We start from the raw sequence: 18,253 nt of genomic DNA on the forward strand, positions 1-18,253 counted from the left end.
CCTTATATTTGGACCCGATATATGCTTGAGCTAACAGTAACAACTCTTTGTAAATTATACAGACATGTACAACAAAGTTTGTAAGTTTAATGATCAATGAAGTAATTAATGATGAGAGTTAAGAATCCGCTCTAGTTTCCACTTGTATTAATAAAATCTGTAACAGTGTAAACTGGGTTATTGCCTTTCATTATGAGTTATAGACTGAGTTGTATCAGAATGGAATAACAGTCTTTGAGTTAACTGACAACATTGTTTTAAAATATAGATCATATTCATCTTGCTTCAAAGGATAAAATAATTTCAACTCTACATGTTTAAGGAATGTGGTAGATGCTTGCTTGTGATTTATTTGTCTAGCTGCTGAGGGCCAATTTAAGACCAATCAATCTAGTTTTTCGTATAATCAGCAGAATATTATTGTATTTTATTTTTATAAATTAAAATACATCTTCAGCTGCGGTAGAAATAAATGAAAGGATGTGTTATCAAAAAGGTTTAAAATAACACATTTCTCAAATAACACTTCTTCTGTTGAAGTACCTAACACCAACTGTCATATATGTAAATAAATATTATATCAGAATGACAAAAGCATATAAAGACTGACATCTGGTGTTTACAGTACAACATACTCCGGTTCTGTGTTTATTTAATCAACAGTATTTCTTGTTTTTCATTAATTATTTAGAAACAAACATAAGTCTCTAACAGCCAGAATTACCTGAATGTTTAATATCTCCAGTTTCAGACACCTTAGAAACAACAACCCGAGTTTAACATTGAATAACTAAATATTCCTTAATTTTTGATACGTTAATATTGCGGTAATTAATTCCTTGCACTGTTTATTCATGTTTATTTTCTTAGTATTATATTTTCGCATTTCACGAATAAATATACGATATAAAATTCCAACATATCCCTGTTGCAAATAACATTGTAATTACAAAATATAAATCAAATTGAAAGGTATGTTTAAGAATTGGGTGCACGTAAATAATTAATGCAATAAAATATGTATTATGAGCAAGTATTCATTATTATACAGAAGGTCCCGATGTGGTTATTTTCAATAAAAGAATAGATGCTAATTTAAGTGAACTTTTTAATGACTATAAGTTGGGTATGGATTCAATAATAAGAAGTGCCTCACGATAAACTAAAAGTGTAAACTAAGTGAGTCCATTAACTATTTTGATACTAATAAACAATCGTATTATTCATAAGCTCATATTGAATTGAATTCATTCCTCAATAAACGCGAGAAAAAACTAATGAACGGTTTAACTCAATCGTCCATTACAACGAACACTGGATAACGGCATTAATCGATTCAGAGAGTTAGTCTTCGTGAACATTATTGCTACTTAAAATTAAACTAACTGCAATTTTATACATTCTGAAACAACAACAAAATCACGACTGCCTGACTAAATCTAATGTTATGCATTGAGCTACGCCATCATCATCAGTTATTTAATTTAAATGTGTGATCTTCTCTTCATGTTCCATAGTTTAATGTTTAGTTTATTTTACATTGCATTATCTATAGGTAGTTTATATTTTTTATGCATTTGCTTTACAGAAATACAATTTCCAAAAATCCTGATACTATGGCTTCAGAGACGAAGTGCTAAAGTTGTGGACTATGGTTCAAAGGTATATATTGTAGAATTGAACAATAATTGAAATATTTAAACATTTTAGAACTTAAAAATCCGTAACCAAATGTACCTGCCTAGAAGTTAAGTGAAAACTTGACAATATAGTTGAAAATATTTTACTTAATTGGTTTGATTCTTGCAACAAAAATCCACGACGTCCGCATTTTTACCTAAAGTTTGTATTAGTTAATATATTTAGTTTTTGATAAATCATTGTAATTTTCTTTTCATATTTATATGTTTTGACAGTTTACTAATGTTAAAATAACTTAACTAGCATTAAAGATAAAGACAAGAAGATTACCTAAAAGCCAATTACTTTCGCCATATTTGTGGAAAAAAGGTGTAGCCCCATATTTTTAAAAATTCATCAAACTTCATAAACTTTGCAATCACTTATAATAATATAATACTCGTACTATAGTACTTACGCACATAGTATTTTAATACGCAAATATTGTTTCTATTGTTGTAATATCCCATAAAATTAAAACTATAAGGTAACTAAGGTGTAAACTAAATGCAATTCCATACCACTATATCGAACAAGCGTACAGAAAGGTTTAAACGGAACAGCGAAACAGATAAATGGAAATGTTATCTGTTCAATAATAGCAGCTACACGTTTCAAATTTCCCTAGACACTGTGTGATATGAATCGGTTTCATTTCTTTTTACTGTATGTTCTCGTGGATTTACCACGTGTATAGACATATCAAAAGTATAAATATTTAACAGTTACCAAAATATTTAAGCGATTTTTCCCTCCCCTGATGACAGATTACTTATTAATGACATTATTATAGAGAGGCCACGATGAAGATGAGATTTTAATAATTACGCACCAATCCAGAACAAGTTTGTGACTAATAGAAATATATTTTAGGAAAAGGAGATTTACAGGACAAAGAGGCAATGAGTGATGAATTAAGATCGTGACAATGAAAGGAAAGAAGATGGAAACTGCAAAAGAAAGGGAGAGCGAGAGGAAATAATTTTGATAAAAATTTCAAAAGTATTTTGGTTTCAAGGAAAATACACCGTTTGTGTAAACATTTTTATTTATGTTACATAAAAATATCCCGTAATTTGTTCTAATTAATAAAACCAATATATAATTTTATATTAAAATTTTTTAGAATTTAGCAATCCTTTGCCTTTTTTGGTATAATTAGCAACATTTGAACCATATTTGGTATAATTTGAACTTATTAGTTATTAAGTTATTATTTATTTATAAAAGCACATACAGACAGACAGACAGATTGGAAACTAAGCATCAGAGACCCATGTTCATATAGTCAAATATCATTGTCTTGACCTGAGCAATAAAGTGGCATACATTTGTCCAGAGAATTACGGGAGTCCCTATATTTCTGACGCCAATGTTGCGTTGGCCTTGATTCCATGATCAATAAAAAACATAAAAAAGTTTATATGTACGCCCATTGCATAGTTGATTTGCATTTTTTCCAAACCATGACAATTTATAAATCACAGTTCAGAGAAGTATACTTTTGTCAAAAGCTTAATAAAGTGGGTTTTGTAGCAGTCGTTATATTATAGTAAAGGTTATATTGTAAATTAGTCTTTTATATCTAATACTTTTGTTAAAAATGTAAATTTTTAAGTGCAATAACAATAACAAAATATACGTTTTTGTTTCACTACCAACAGAAAACTATTTTTATATTTTAGAACATTTCGAGTTGTTTGCATAGTTCAAAAACACAGTCCAGGAAACTTTCATTTAGCATATTTCTTACCGTCTACTTCAAAGGGAGTCTTCAAATTCAAGTTCTGATCATCTTTTCTAATGAAGACGAGTATTTACCTAATTACTGAAATATAAAAACTGCGTAAAAACTAATGGTTACTCCTTAGAAAATGTATACACTACGAGTATTAATGTAAACAAATTGAAAATAGTGATTAAATGATTTAACATATGTTTGTGTTATCATAAACAAACTTTACATAGAACAGTTGAAAAAATTTTGCAGGCTCTTTCAATTAATATTTTTCATCCTTATTCACTAAAAAATGGATTTTTGCTACTTTAGAGACCACTCTAGCGTAGCCTATAGTGATTTTCGAAATAATAATAGGTTTGTACTAGGGACCCTATGAATTTCCATATAAGATTTAAGCACTATCGGTTGAATACTTTACGCTAATAAAACTCACAAAGGTAATTTCCCTTTAACAATATTATTATAATATATAGTAAAGACAGTAGAAATTATCTACCTAATAACGTAGTTAATCCCTTACATTCCCTTAAATAGGTTTAATTTTCAATTGCCTAAGCAAAATATATACATGAAAAACTTCGATACGATTTTCACCTTATTATTTTTTGTACCACAAGCGTTCAATATAATGCATCAGTTCTTTGTAAACAAGGACACGCGCTATATTTTTATAATTAAAATCATTCATTAAAACAGTGATAATCATACTTAATGAGTGGAAAACATAATTTATAACTAATTTTAAATAGTTCTAGTACGTTTTTGATCAGTTGCACTTTTGTCAGGTTGGATTCGTTGCGTGTAAAATTTGTATGGGTAAGGATCCGAATGAAACAGTGATACTGGTCGTCATGGACACTAATCTTTAACAGAAGTAATTTAGTTAGTATGGAGGTAGAAGTGAACTTAATGCTTGAGAGTCGAATCTATAAGTTGTAATAACAGTTTTTTTTAGATATTTATACTCTAGATAACTAAATTAGTTTATAACATACGAGCGTTTATTGCTTTATAAATAAATACTATATAATTGTTGAATATATCCAATTAAGTTGAAAAAGTAGACCTTTAAATATTGATACACGTTTAAAGCACGTCCTGTTATAGTATGTAAGCATATTAAAAGTTTGTTAAAAATATTGTAAATTGCGTCCTAGAATGAAAGAGGGTAACAACCCAGCCCCAAGTGACAACAACAAACAAGAGAACTTTACAGTATAGATCTTCGCCTGAAATAACTTAAAGAGTTATCCTTAACTCACCTTTTACATCAAAACAGAAGTGACTGAGATTAGCGTCACTGTTCAGTCAATCTAATGTTACACTTGTTATCCACTCACTGCGATATTCTTCTTTTCACCTTGATACATCAGTTTTAAGATATGAAATTAATCCGTATTGTACATTATAAAATGAGAATAAGGTCAGAAATAGCTAGTAAGCAAATTACCAGAGACACATCTACATTACGGTGTGACAGTGAAGTGATATCTACAATATGTAATAAAACTAACATGTTTAACATTTTTGTATTTGTCTGTATCAAAACAGAAGTCTAAATCGTGTTCAGATACGCACTAAACATTAATTAGAGAGTTTTTATTCATTTCAACGAAGTTATTGTGTATTCCTTTCTAAAAAGATGTATTTTGATCGAGATACCACAGTGCTTAGTTGCAATCCAATATTGACACGAAATTTCAAGAAATATTTTATACTTTTATAACATGTTAAACCCAACAGTTAGCAAAACATTGCAACATGTTATTTTGATAACAAGCGTGTTTTACAAACTTTTATCTCAAAATATACCAATCTCGTACCGTAAGGTTTACGTGTACTCCAAGCAATCACAACTCTCATAAAATGTTTAATATTTCAATGTTTGATTTGGAAATGACAGAATAATCAAATCCTTTTATCACCTCAACTACTGTGCAGTGACGTGGAAATAGTACTTGAAGCTATACCAATAGTATCAGTGACACTTGACATGTTCCTGTGAAATGTAAAACATTTTTCAAATTAAATGAGTGCGATGTTGTGTCTGTGTAACCTATTCATCGATGAATTACCATTTTTACTGCTGTAACAGTTATATTTTATCTACTTCATTCCAATATGTTAGTATAATTAATGAACTATATTCAAATTTATTTAATTATTTCTGTAGCACAACATGAATTCGTACACCATTAGCGAAACGTTTTCAAAATCCTTGTCCACAAAATACCAGTTGCAATCCAGTTGCAAAATATAAAATGCCGAAACTTATAAAATAATAAAAAAATTAATATTTTAGTCAGTACATTATAGTCCGATAGGCACACCCAATTTCAAAGCTTCAACCTCTACGCATTATAAGTATACTACATATTGAGTTTAATCCGTCTGTATTTTATTTAGCAAATTAACTGATTTCTTCTACGCTATTTTAAACACTTCCTATGAAATTTTCCAACTCTTTAACAGAAAATATGTCACACAGTTTCAAAAATTATAAATAGTTTATTATCGAAGTGATATCCAAATTCAAATGTATTGTCACTACATGGCCTGACTCCTTTAGAAATGGAGGTCCACGAAAAGAGCCAAATAAACAGTGATTTTTCATCTTGCCTTACTCATTGTTTTCTACTTGGTCTCTTTTAAAGTTAAATTGCATTACTTTTTTATATATTTGTGGGATATTTTTCTTAAAAATAACTAATAGTTAGGAAAGCACTTTTTTATTTGTTTTGTTCCTGACGATATATATATATATATATTGTAGTATTGCTCAAGCTCCATATAAAACAAATATTTATCTTATTTATATCTGTATGATACGTTTTTATAAAAAGAATATCTTGGTTATTTTATTAGAAAATGCCTGCAACAGCTAAAGGAACACGTGTTGGATAACTCAATATATCTGGAATAAAAGGAATAACAGAGAAACCACTTAGATGTTCATTAGTTGTTCTCTGTCTAAGGAAGAAAACTATTGCTTTTTGTGATCAAAAACGACAATCCATCAATTTTTCAGTTTGCGCAACAATTCTTCATAGAAACGTTCCAGGATTTTTAAAAAGATTTATTTTGGTCTTAGAAAGACATATATTAATTTTAGCGTGGAAATGGCATTCTGTCCGTCTGTTTGTATATTTCTACAGAAACTCATTACAGAGTTATAAAAATAGGCGCAAAGGCTTCCTCAAGGATAAATGTATTTACTTTTTTGTCAAAAGGTAAAATCCATCCATCTTTCTTTTTAATGCTTATGATACGTACTTTCGAGTAATTTCATACTTCATTGAATTGGTTTATTATGTTTAAGTTTTAGATTATATTCTTATTGATCAATCTGTGGTATTTTACAAAAGCAAGTAACTTCTATCATTTAACATGTTTTTTTTTTCAAATTATTACCAATATATTATTGAGAGTTGACCGTTTTAGAGTTCAGTAGTTAAATACTGTTTTTAAACACGTTCCACACAAATTTTTGCCTATTGTAACACTAATCAATGGTTTTACAAACAATTAAAGGTTTTAATATTATTAAAATAAGAACTGATAACAAAATTGTAAACCATCGAAGTAACAGTAACAAATTCAAGAAGTAGAATCTGCTTCCTTGTTCAGGTCTTAAATCGTAAAATATTGAGTTATTACAGATGAAAATACAGTAAATTTTATAATGCCGTAGGCTAGGATGTTTTCATACATAGTCTCAGTTTTATTAACATTTTGCTCACCTAATGATATGTTGTAGAATATAATACCTGACTTATGGGCTTCTGACACAACTAGAATTGTTAGTCTATGTTTTTATATATTTTTTTTACATAAAGATGGCTATCGTCCAAACACCTGATATTGTTTTAAGTCGTGGTCAATAGTAATTAGACTTTTCATGATTCATTTGTAAGCTGTAAGCTTATTACATGTTAAAGAGGCTTGAGTGAAACCAATATTAGACGTATTAAACCCGAAGCAATTGTGGATCTTTGAAGATTAAATGGGTTGTCAGTGTTACATTATTACTAATACTAGAAAACAAATTCACGAAATTTGTGGGCATTTAAATTAAAATAATCATAATTTGATATTTTGGCAAAAAAATTGCATTAGGCAAAGAATTTATATAATAAAACAGCATATTTTATCTTTATAAAATGAATAAAAAATAGTAGTCTCTTAGAAAGAGTTACTCCGATAATTCTCATCCACAGTAATAATTCCTCATCCAAGTATTTTTAAGGCTGTTGTATTATAATAAAACTATATTAAACTGTGTACTGCGTTTCATTCCTTTAAATTTTCAATAATTATTTTTTACTGGTGGAAATGTGTAATTTAAATAAAGATAAAACTACCTATAGCTTCAAATATTTTGCGTGACTATGTCACATTTCCAGAGTATTGAATAAGTAGGTAGAATATCAAACTAAGAAAAGTATATTTTATCAGATATAGAAAGTATTAAGTTTAAGACAGAGCTTGACAACTAATTTCTTAAGTGTCAATTGCAATGGCAGCTATCTTAACTTTATACTAAGAAAAACAATACTTTGCTTTTTATTCTTTTCGATTAATGATTCTAGATAAAGTTCCAAGTTTTGTACCTTAATATTTGCAGATTGAATAATATAATATTTTACAGAATAATCTAATGCTTTAAGCGGAATTATTATATTACTAAATTTATCTGTTAATTTACAGAAAACAATACAATTTCAAGAGTCTTTTAGATGAAATATTCTTTTCATGAGCTGAATGTTAAGGGTAATTTAATATAGAATACTATTAATATCTTATGGTTCTATATCCAAAAATAAACGAGCAGCCAACTGACTGTTCTTTGTTTGAAGGTTATTTTTGACGATGGAAGGATTGTGAAGGAAACAGGATTTTTCCGGACTTTTGCCATCGTTCAGTGAAACAAGAAATCAGAAACACTACGTTTCGAGATCTGCAATCTGATCTCTTCTTCAGGTAATAACATAATACCAAATACATAACCTACCACACAACCTAATACCATATACACCTACCATACCATGTGTAACCATGGTACCATGTTAGTTGATACCTAATACATAATTACAAACTAGGTCAAAATCAACAAATCAACTGACTGTAATTACATCATAAAGGTGACCATCCTAGTAGCTAATACCCTCGTAGGCAGCAGATATGTGGCTAATCACAGGGTCGAAGCCGCAGAATAACGTTTTATATGAAACATAAAAATGTATAAAACAAAGTATACTATAATATACAAATAGATTTATATATAGCAAACAAATATACTTTTCTGTTTATGTTACGCCAAAACATTGCTTACGCAATTACGTTGTTTAAATACACCAGCTTCACTGACGAAGGCCATTAACGTCATGATTAACGTCCGTTGACTGAAGTTGTTAAACACAGCAATATTAATATATTAAGAATGTAACTGCATAATCAATGTTCGACGAAATGTGGAAAAGAAAATGTAAATGTTATTTATAACACTGACCTCGTATGCTGAACTGACTTTTATGTATATTTAAGTAGTTGATTAATTGATGTAGTTTTTAATATGTGCAATGTACTGTATTACTGATCGATATTTTATTTGGAATAATTGTCTATGAAAGATATTTCTCAGAAAGAAATACTGCTACACCAATTACAATACATATTACAAGGTTCTATAATATTAAAATGTCTCTCTATTATAACAGATCTTTAAACAAATTTGTTTTAATAAGATAATAAATTATACAAAAATTTCATTGCACAAGATGTTGAAACCTATATATTGGTGCTTATAAACCATTATTAAAATTATACAAACTTAAAATCAATTAAATTATATAATACTTCGGATGATTTTTATTTTACTATGGAAACTTTAAAATACCTGTTAGGTCAACGGATTCTTACTTATATATATATATATATATATATACATATATATATATATATATATATATATATATATAAGACAAACTTGGCTCATCGATATGTTCAATATAAATAATATAACTATGACAAAATTACCCTTGTCTCAAGAGCAGCCTCAAATCTTTCCAAGAACAAAATAAAATTGTTATAGCAAGGCTAAAAGGGATGCTAGATGTGTACAGAACGCTTCCTTTAATATATAAATATATAAGTACAGTTGCTTTCTAATGTTTTTTTAAAGTACAACAATATAGTCATAAAATACTTATAACATGCCTTGGTGAAAGGGATGACACATATATTATTCCTGTGAGTACGTAAGTATAGTATATTTAAATGTTGAATAACATTTTAATATAATAAAAGATACTTATAAGAAGGCTCGATGAGAGAGGACACATATATTTTTCTTGTATGTATGTAACTATAGTATCTTTCAGTGTTCAATAACAGTACAATATAATAGAAGATACTTATAACAGGGCTTGATGAGACATATGACGTATCTATTCTTCCTGTGAGTATATAAGTATAATATCTTTCAATGTTCACTAACAGTACAATATAATAGAAGATACTTATAACAGGGCTTGATGAGACATATGACGTATCTATTCTTCCTGTGAGTATATAAGTATAGTATCTTTCAATGTTCACTAACAGTACAATATAATATAAGATACTTATAACAGGCTTGATGAGACATATGACGTATCTATTTTTACTGTGAGTATATAAGTATAGTATCTTTCAATGTTCACTAACAGTACAATATAATAGAAGATAATTATAACAGGGCTTGATGAGACATATGACGTATCTATTCTTCCTGTGAGTATATAAGTATAGTATCTTTCAATGTTCACTAACAGTAAAATATGGTAGTAATATTAATTAACCATAATGAAATGTGAATATCAATACACGCATCTACTTTATATTTACGAGTCGTGAGGGAACAAAAGATAAAGTCAGAAAACGTAGATTCGATAGTACAAAGGCACACCTGTGCCTCTAGTAACTTCCAGGATCCAATTATTGGACTAACCTAACAGACACCTGACCAAGTAAAAGGAATCTTTGTGTTCAATGCATCCCATTTTAATCACAAAAAGCCATTTTATCAAGTTTGACCTGTTAAATACTCTTTATTACAATGTTTTTAAAGAATAAATGGAATGGGCATACGTAAACAATATAAACTACAATTTAAATAACGTCTGTACTAACAGAAAATTAATTTCTAACAAGATTGCTTGTGATTACAGCAGTAAGTTATGAATTCAGGAAAGTGTTTTAACCGGAACTCGAGCACACAAGGTTACAAGGAAAACACTATTACAGCGTTCTCGTTAAAACTATTCATCACCCACTCGTTGGATACTATATTAAAGTTTGCCACGTGTGTGGTTTTTTCTAAGTTGTATTACTCGATATTTTTTTAATTTTGCAAATTTTAAGGGTATTTTATCATCAAAAAATATAAAATGATACGCGTGCCTCCTATGAGGTTATATTATGATTTATTTCTTTATTAGTGATGCAATAGATTTTGAATACGGGTAGAATTTTTAAGGATATAGGTTTTTAAACAACGCCTATGACCAAATATTTTATAATTTCTCATAAAATTACACGCTTGTGTAATATAACATTTTGTGAATTTCGTAACTAGGCTCAAATACATGTTTCTAAACTTAAACATGTGAAATTTTTACAGTACGTGCATGAGATATAGCTTCAAGAGCAGTGAGATTATTTATGACTTAAAACTTGTACCATGCCACATGTAACAGACTTCTTTGTAGTTGCTTGCGAAGTTATGTAATCCATAAATAATTTTGCTATCGAGATTTTCAACCTATAGACAAACAAAACATACATAATAGAAACAGACTCCAAATTCCATGAATAGACACGCATCATCATAGAACTTATTCTTGTCTATATATGCATTGAAAGTCTAGGAATTTCATACACAAACAAAACATACATAATAGAAACAGACTCCAAATTCCATGAGTAGACACGCACCATCATAGAACACATTCTTGTATATATATGCATTGAAAATCTAGGAATTTCATACACAAACAAAACATACATAATAGAAACAGACTCCAAATTCCATGAATAGACACGCACCATCATAGAACTTATTCTTGTCTATATATGCATTGAAAATCTAGGAATTTCGTAGACAAACAAAACATACATAATAGAAACAGTCTCCAAATTCCATGATTAGACACACACCATTATAGAACTCATTCTTGTCTATATATGCATTGAAAATCTAGGAATTTCATAGACAAACAAAAACATACATAATAGAAACAGACTCCAAATTCCATGAGTAGAAACGCACCATCATAGAACACATTCTTGTCTACATATGCATTGAAAATCTAGGAATGTCCTGCTACATAAAACCAATAGGATTAAACAAATACAAAGTTTAAATACGTTTATGGGGAGATTACCCCTAAACTCATGATTAATATAACAAACAAAAGGTTTATATTTAATTAAGTAACTTTTCTGTAGTATTTAATAATCGTCTGTTTATAAAGTAACACTTCAATTAACCTTATATGATTAAATTAATCAAAGAAAGCACTGATGCACGCTTTTAAACCTGTTATTTGATAGAATGTAACTTGTATTTAAAATGTAACTTACGGTTTCTAAATAATTTAAGTTTATACTGTTGGCCCTTCATTTTGCCCTTTCATTTACTGTTTTCTCTTAGTAATGCGAATGTGTTTTAAGTAATTAAAGTATTAGAATTTCTTTTCCAAATTATCAATGATTGATTGTTAAACAGAATAAATATTTACTGTAACATAGTAATCGTTCAGTTACTGTGTAACAGTGGTCTTACATGTGTCTCACATAGGCTACCAGCTGATAAAAATAAGAGATGACGTAGTAAAACCAGTTATTGGTATTCCTACGACTTCCTAATGGGCTTCGGTTGGACAGAACCAAACCTAATAAATGCAATTTTAATCATGATTGTTGATGTTTCTAGATTCTTGTAATAACTCTTTTTTAATATTTTGTGTCCTAAGTTCCCAAATGAACTATTCAGTGAATGTTTTATCTGCCTTACAATAACTTTTATATGCGTATATTATTTGTAGTTTTTCAAATGTTTACAGATGAATTATATATATATATATTTATTTATTTAAGTTAAGTTTTATTATCATACGTCGATACCAAAGAGTCAGAAAATAATTAGAACAATGTTTTAACAATCAGCTATTTGCAATTATGAAAATAAAAAAAAATAACATTATATACATAATTAATAATTAGTAAACAATAAAAAATAGAAAAAATAGAAATAGTTAACAAGGATATACTTTCATTACGCCCTAGGCGTTATATAATCTAATTAAATTAATAAATATTTTTATTATACGAAGTAAGAATAAATTTAATATACAATAATGGTTTTTAAGGTGGCATTTTTATGAGAGCTGGATCATTTGGGACATATTTCCATAGTTTTTATTCTTACTATGTAATATATTTTTCATCTGAAGTTCTATCACATTTCTTTAAAGGAGTTAAACATATATTCGTAAATTATATTTTAGTCGGTAACTTTTTAAACTTTAATCTGTGAGACGAATAAATTGGATGTTGCAAATTACACTGTAAGCAACAAATATTATTTCAATTCCCTCTTCAAACAGTTGTCTTTAGAGTTTTCATAAATCTGTCTTGTGATAAATTGATAGAATATCAATAATCTCAATATCTGAGTGGATGGTATATGCTTGTTATTTTTGCTTGCTTTACTTTATAGATGCAGCAAACTTTACACTACAAATAAGTTAAATACTTTACTGACCAGTAAAGTAAGCACTACACATAAATATCATTTATAGCTTTAAATCTGTTCATATTGCAAAATAATTACTACCGATTAATGCACAAACATTCTTATTTCACGCCGTTTATTTTATTATATTTATCCATTTATTTTATAGGTTATAAATGACGTAGGTGAAAATATTATATGTAAGCAAAAGTATGAATAATATATAAATATTATATAGACATATTATATACAAATATTAATATACAAAATATAAAACTTTCGCCCTTATTAACCTCCCATTTGGAATTTGATTTCCTGTAAAGCTTGCAGCTGGCGGTCGATTTCAAGATAAAACGTTGTCGTGGGTTATGCCAATTTGCTCTTAATACTTGGACTGTAATAGTAAAACTGTATAAAAAGTGACACACATGAGTACACCACTGATTTTAGGAATGACAACAGTACTCAATGTTTTAAAAGAATATTTTACTGTCGACGACGTACCAATAGGAAGGGGCGTGAACTGGTAAATATTGTTATTTATAGTTTGGTCAATTTAATGAGCCGAGTTGGTGATACAGGACAATGTAACAAATGGTACGGGATTGTTGGAATTCTAGATCTAGTGATCTATAGGAAGTAGTGATCTAGAATAAATGGTGGCTTCCGCGGATTCTGTTGGTATGGGGATAACGGTGTGAACAGCATTCTCCAACGTTATACTTTCTTGCTGATATGTGCACTATATATCATGTTTACTATGGTACTAATAATATAATATATACATAATGGAGCAGGTTTAAAAGATTGATCGTTTATTGTGACTTGCCTTCCTATTCTCATACATAAAGAAAGTACTCATTTTGAGGTGGTCTTTTAAAAGACAGAATTATCATCATCTACTTCTCTTCACATTTTCCAGATATCTCCTTGGCTCATGATGCGTTTGAGCATTCGAACTATCTCAGAAATTTTACCACAACATTCACACCGTGAGCATAGTCAAACAATTTAACCGAATAAAATTATTAAGGATGAAAAATTCATATTGGTTTCTATGTTCATAATTTTTAATTTCTCGATTTGGTTTTACGACAAATTTCATATGTATTTTTTCCTAATTAAATAATATGACCAAATATAATCATTATTAACATTTATTTCTTATTAAAACACTGTTTTTTTAATCTGAAAATTATATTTAACGATAATTACTAATGAATTATAATACTAATGTTCAATACATTAAAACAGAATCATCTGAAATAGATAAAAACAATGATCAAACTATAATATTAATTACGGTTTTTAATGTATTAAATTTCTCTGATAGGTGTTCGCGTGTGTAGCAGTGTTGCTGCATTCTGAATGCTGCAGTAAACCCTGTCCTGTACACTTTGTTCACGGCACCATTTATAAACCCTGCGCGCCACGATCTTCTCTCCTTCCTTAACTCCTGCAAGTTGTCCCGGAACACCTGCACATTCTCAATGTTGACAAGGCATAATGCCGAGTCCTCATGTCTGCAAGAGAATGATTGGATGAATGAGAATTTTCTTTATCGAAAGGAGTGTTTTTTTTTTTACAACGAGTGTGAGGGTATGAAATGCTCACACTTAAGTGAAATAAATAAATAGGTTTAATGACCTAAAAACGTATTTGTTTATCACACAAATTACACACTACATAGCTTATAGTGAGAAGTATCGACTTAAAAGGAATGTGTGTATAGATCCATTGTACCCTCCACCTAGTGCACCGTCTCAGATCTTATACTGTGAAAACCTTGAGTCTTAGTATATAGAGTGCACATCCGTATAAAGGGATCTAGCTAAGACCATAACAGTAGGATTAGAGTACCTTAGTCGTTTTGTCTGTCTTTTACATTAAAATTTAGATATGGATGCCCTCAAGGATCTATTCTCAGCCTGATTATTTTTATTCTACGCAATTGCCTTGTCCATCTCTATGCACATCAAACTGGAGCTATGTTTAATTATATGATTTGCTGCTTGAGTTGAAAACCAAAGGAACATTTGGAAGAAAAGGCTTTCTCTGACCGTATCCAACATTTTACACAATCTTACATGAAAATTCTTAAAAGTCGGACGGTATTATGGGCTTATTACGGCCTAATATTACCCACATACAAAGTGGAGGCTCGCTAAAATTTTTAAAAGAAGCTCCAAAAGAAATTGATTCGAATAATTGTTAAAACCATTATAGGAGTCTGGCCAATCAGACTTAAAGAAGGCAAATCTTAATTTTACAAAGTATATGCAATTTTCAGATATTTTAATTCTGATTATTTCAGTGTACCTTAAAAAAAGCACGCAGAAAGTGGTATCGAAATAGGACATACAGAACGGCAGTCAATGAATAGTTGTTTTTTCCAATCAGGTTTCACTTTTATCAACAGTTGCCAGTTTTAATTAATAATTACACAAATGCCTAAGACGTTAAAAAATTATTTTCTTGTCTGAGAAGTTTTATGTGAGCGAGTTTTTTATATACATATCAGACACCTCATTCGGAAAAATGGCACTGGCATTGACAGTAGGAAAATTGCAAAAGATTTATATGTGAATGGAAAAGCGTCAAGTTGACAGGGTGGAGTTAATATAGAAATTTTAATATTAATCATATATTCGCCATATTTATATCTACATTATTAACGGCAATAAAATATTGAGTTTTATTTTCTGTTTGTACTTGAAAATAAAACTAAACAGTATAATAATTTGATAATAACTTTTTTGAGGTGAAGAAGCCCACAATGCTGAGTTGAACGAGTGAAAAGGAATATACACATATATTACAATATCGGAAGCACGAGTTGAAGTCAGTTCGTTGAGACATGAACAATAATCTCCCGTAAGCCTGTTGTCATGTCAGCAGTAAGGTAAAACGCTTTATTGACAATACAATAAAACATGAATTTGTGGATTTAGTAACGTCACATATAAGCGTTTATATTTACACTGCTATATACAGCGAATATATGCTTCAGAGTCTTAAACTGGCTCATTTTTTGACTCTATGACTAAGTATTCCAAAATTAACAGCGTGCCATAACCTTATCATAATTACTGATGATAAAATATTACTCACCATCCACAATTTTTTCTATTTAGTGGTTATTATAAAATATGTGTAGTTGTGTTGTAATTTATGATTAAATGTTGTTTTTATCACGCTTGGACCAAGAACTAAATTTAAGATTATGTTGATGTCCATATGAATGTATTTTTATGTTTTTTTTTTTCCTACCGCTAGCTGTACATGTAATATAAATTTATGACATACCTATTTTCAACATAAGTTACATATATTACACTAATTACTTTTTTCAGAAAGTGACAGGGAACAGTCACAGGAAAAATGCTTCACATTTTTTCAAGAGGACAGCCGTCAAGGTCATACTTGTTACTTTTTTTATTGTGCACTAAAGCATGGTAGCCTTTTATGATTTTTTGTAAGGCGGTGCGAATAAACGATTATAAGTGCAGGAGTGAATATAAAACATTTTTAAATGTTTGCATTCACAATAAACTAAGAGTTATTTATATATGAAACTTGACAATTTTGTCAAAATATATTCTTGCGGTTGAAGCCATAATATCGAATTTTCAAAGGCAAAAATAAGTCATTCTTGTAAGTAATAAAAATGTGGTTTCTTGATTTTTGTCCTTACTCATACATGTTTGATGAGACACATGTATGTTTATGTTATGATAATATTATAACGTTAATTTTATTCAAATTCATTAAGTCATCTTGTTGAATTAAACATAAAACGTATTTAAATGAATATAAGATTGATATTCTGTTAATTATATTATTCCAGTAAAATTATTCCATCTTTTGTGGTTATAACTAGACATAAAATTAACCAACAATTTATAGACCTGCAACACTTAGTATTTGTAGTTTTTATTTGTGTTTGTTGTAATCACAATTTATAAGGTGTTTTTTGAACAATCACAAGACTTTCAATATATTTTAATTATTGAGTTTAATAACCACTTGATTTTAATCATGCATTTACTCCAGATTTATGAAGAGTTTCACAGTAATAGTCTATTATTATACCATGTAGATATATTACTGTATTCATGAAATATGATTGATGTCTATAATTTTTACGTATAAATAGGAATTAGAGTAATTATCTGTTTATTTGCAAACATAAAATAACGCAAACAACTTTTTATTAGATTATAATACAATTAAATTTATAAAAATATAATTAATATACAAATAAAGTAAAGTTACTTTGAATTAAATACTTGAAGTAAATTTTTATCGATTTTGAATCATTTTTATAGTGCTCAGCGTAAACGAAATAAAAACTGTAAAGATTTAATAGTATATTGCTTTGTTATTATTAAGAGTATATTGATATATCTGTTACGTCATGAATATATACAAATTAGCTCCCCTACAATAAAATCTCTAAAAAATTATTCGGTTTTCTGAAGCTTAGGTATAACTAAGAATAAGAAAGAATAAGAATAAGAAATATTTATTCCATTTGAAAATAAATACAGATATAAATCATAATTAAAAACTCGGAATTCTAGCCATCTAGACTGGTGGCGATGGCTAGCACAGTTCATCAAACAACTAATTTGGCATACAACAGTCTATATTTGACACTTAAACTGGCGGTCCACTGCAGCGCCTACTATATACACACAAAGTATTTACACAAAACTATTAAGTCAAAACTAAGAATTATAGATTATTTCTTGTTAAAATTAATACCCCAGTAAGTACATATTTTCAAATTTTACGAAACAGAAATAAAATATTATATATTCTAAACTTAATGCTACCATTTTCAATGTTTCATCCACAACATAACATTTAATGGAAATAAAATTACTCCCAAGATGAAGTATTACATCATTGTATAATACAATTTTAATTTACATCGAGTTTATAATATATCACTGAATGATGCCTGTTTAATTCAGTAATTTCATCCTTTTCCAGCAACCAAATTCTAATTTTTTTTAAAAATAAATGTTTTTTACAAATAATTTTGATTTGGT

The 18,253-nt window shown here is 28.9% G+C and overlaps 1 protein-coding gene across 1 annotated transcript in view; it reads right to left on the bottom strand.

The window, feature by feature from the left end:
- Nucleotides 1-18,253, bottom strand: part of LOC124370382 (piggyBac transposable element-derived protein 2-like) — a 40,847-nt gene that overhangs the window by 16,396 nt on the left and 6,198 nt on the right. Inside the window, exon 3 of the mRNA XM_046828667.1 lies at nt 14,500-14,719. Within this exon, the coding sequence (XP_046684623.1) occupies nt 14,500-14,719 (220 nt within the window). The remainder of the gene's footprint in view (nt 1-14,499; nt 14,720-18,253) is intronic.

This window comes from Homalodisca vitripennis, unplaced genomic scaffold (assembly GCF_021130785.1).
Source record: "Homalodisca vitripennis isolate AUS2020 unplaced genomic scaffold, UT_GWSS_2.1 ScUCBcl_140;HRSCAF=1361, whole genome shotgun sequence".
Classification (NCBI taxonomy): Eukaryota; Metazoa; Arthropoda; class Insecta; order Hemiptera; family Cicadellidae; genus Homalodisca; species Homalodisca vitripennis.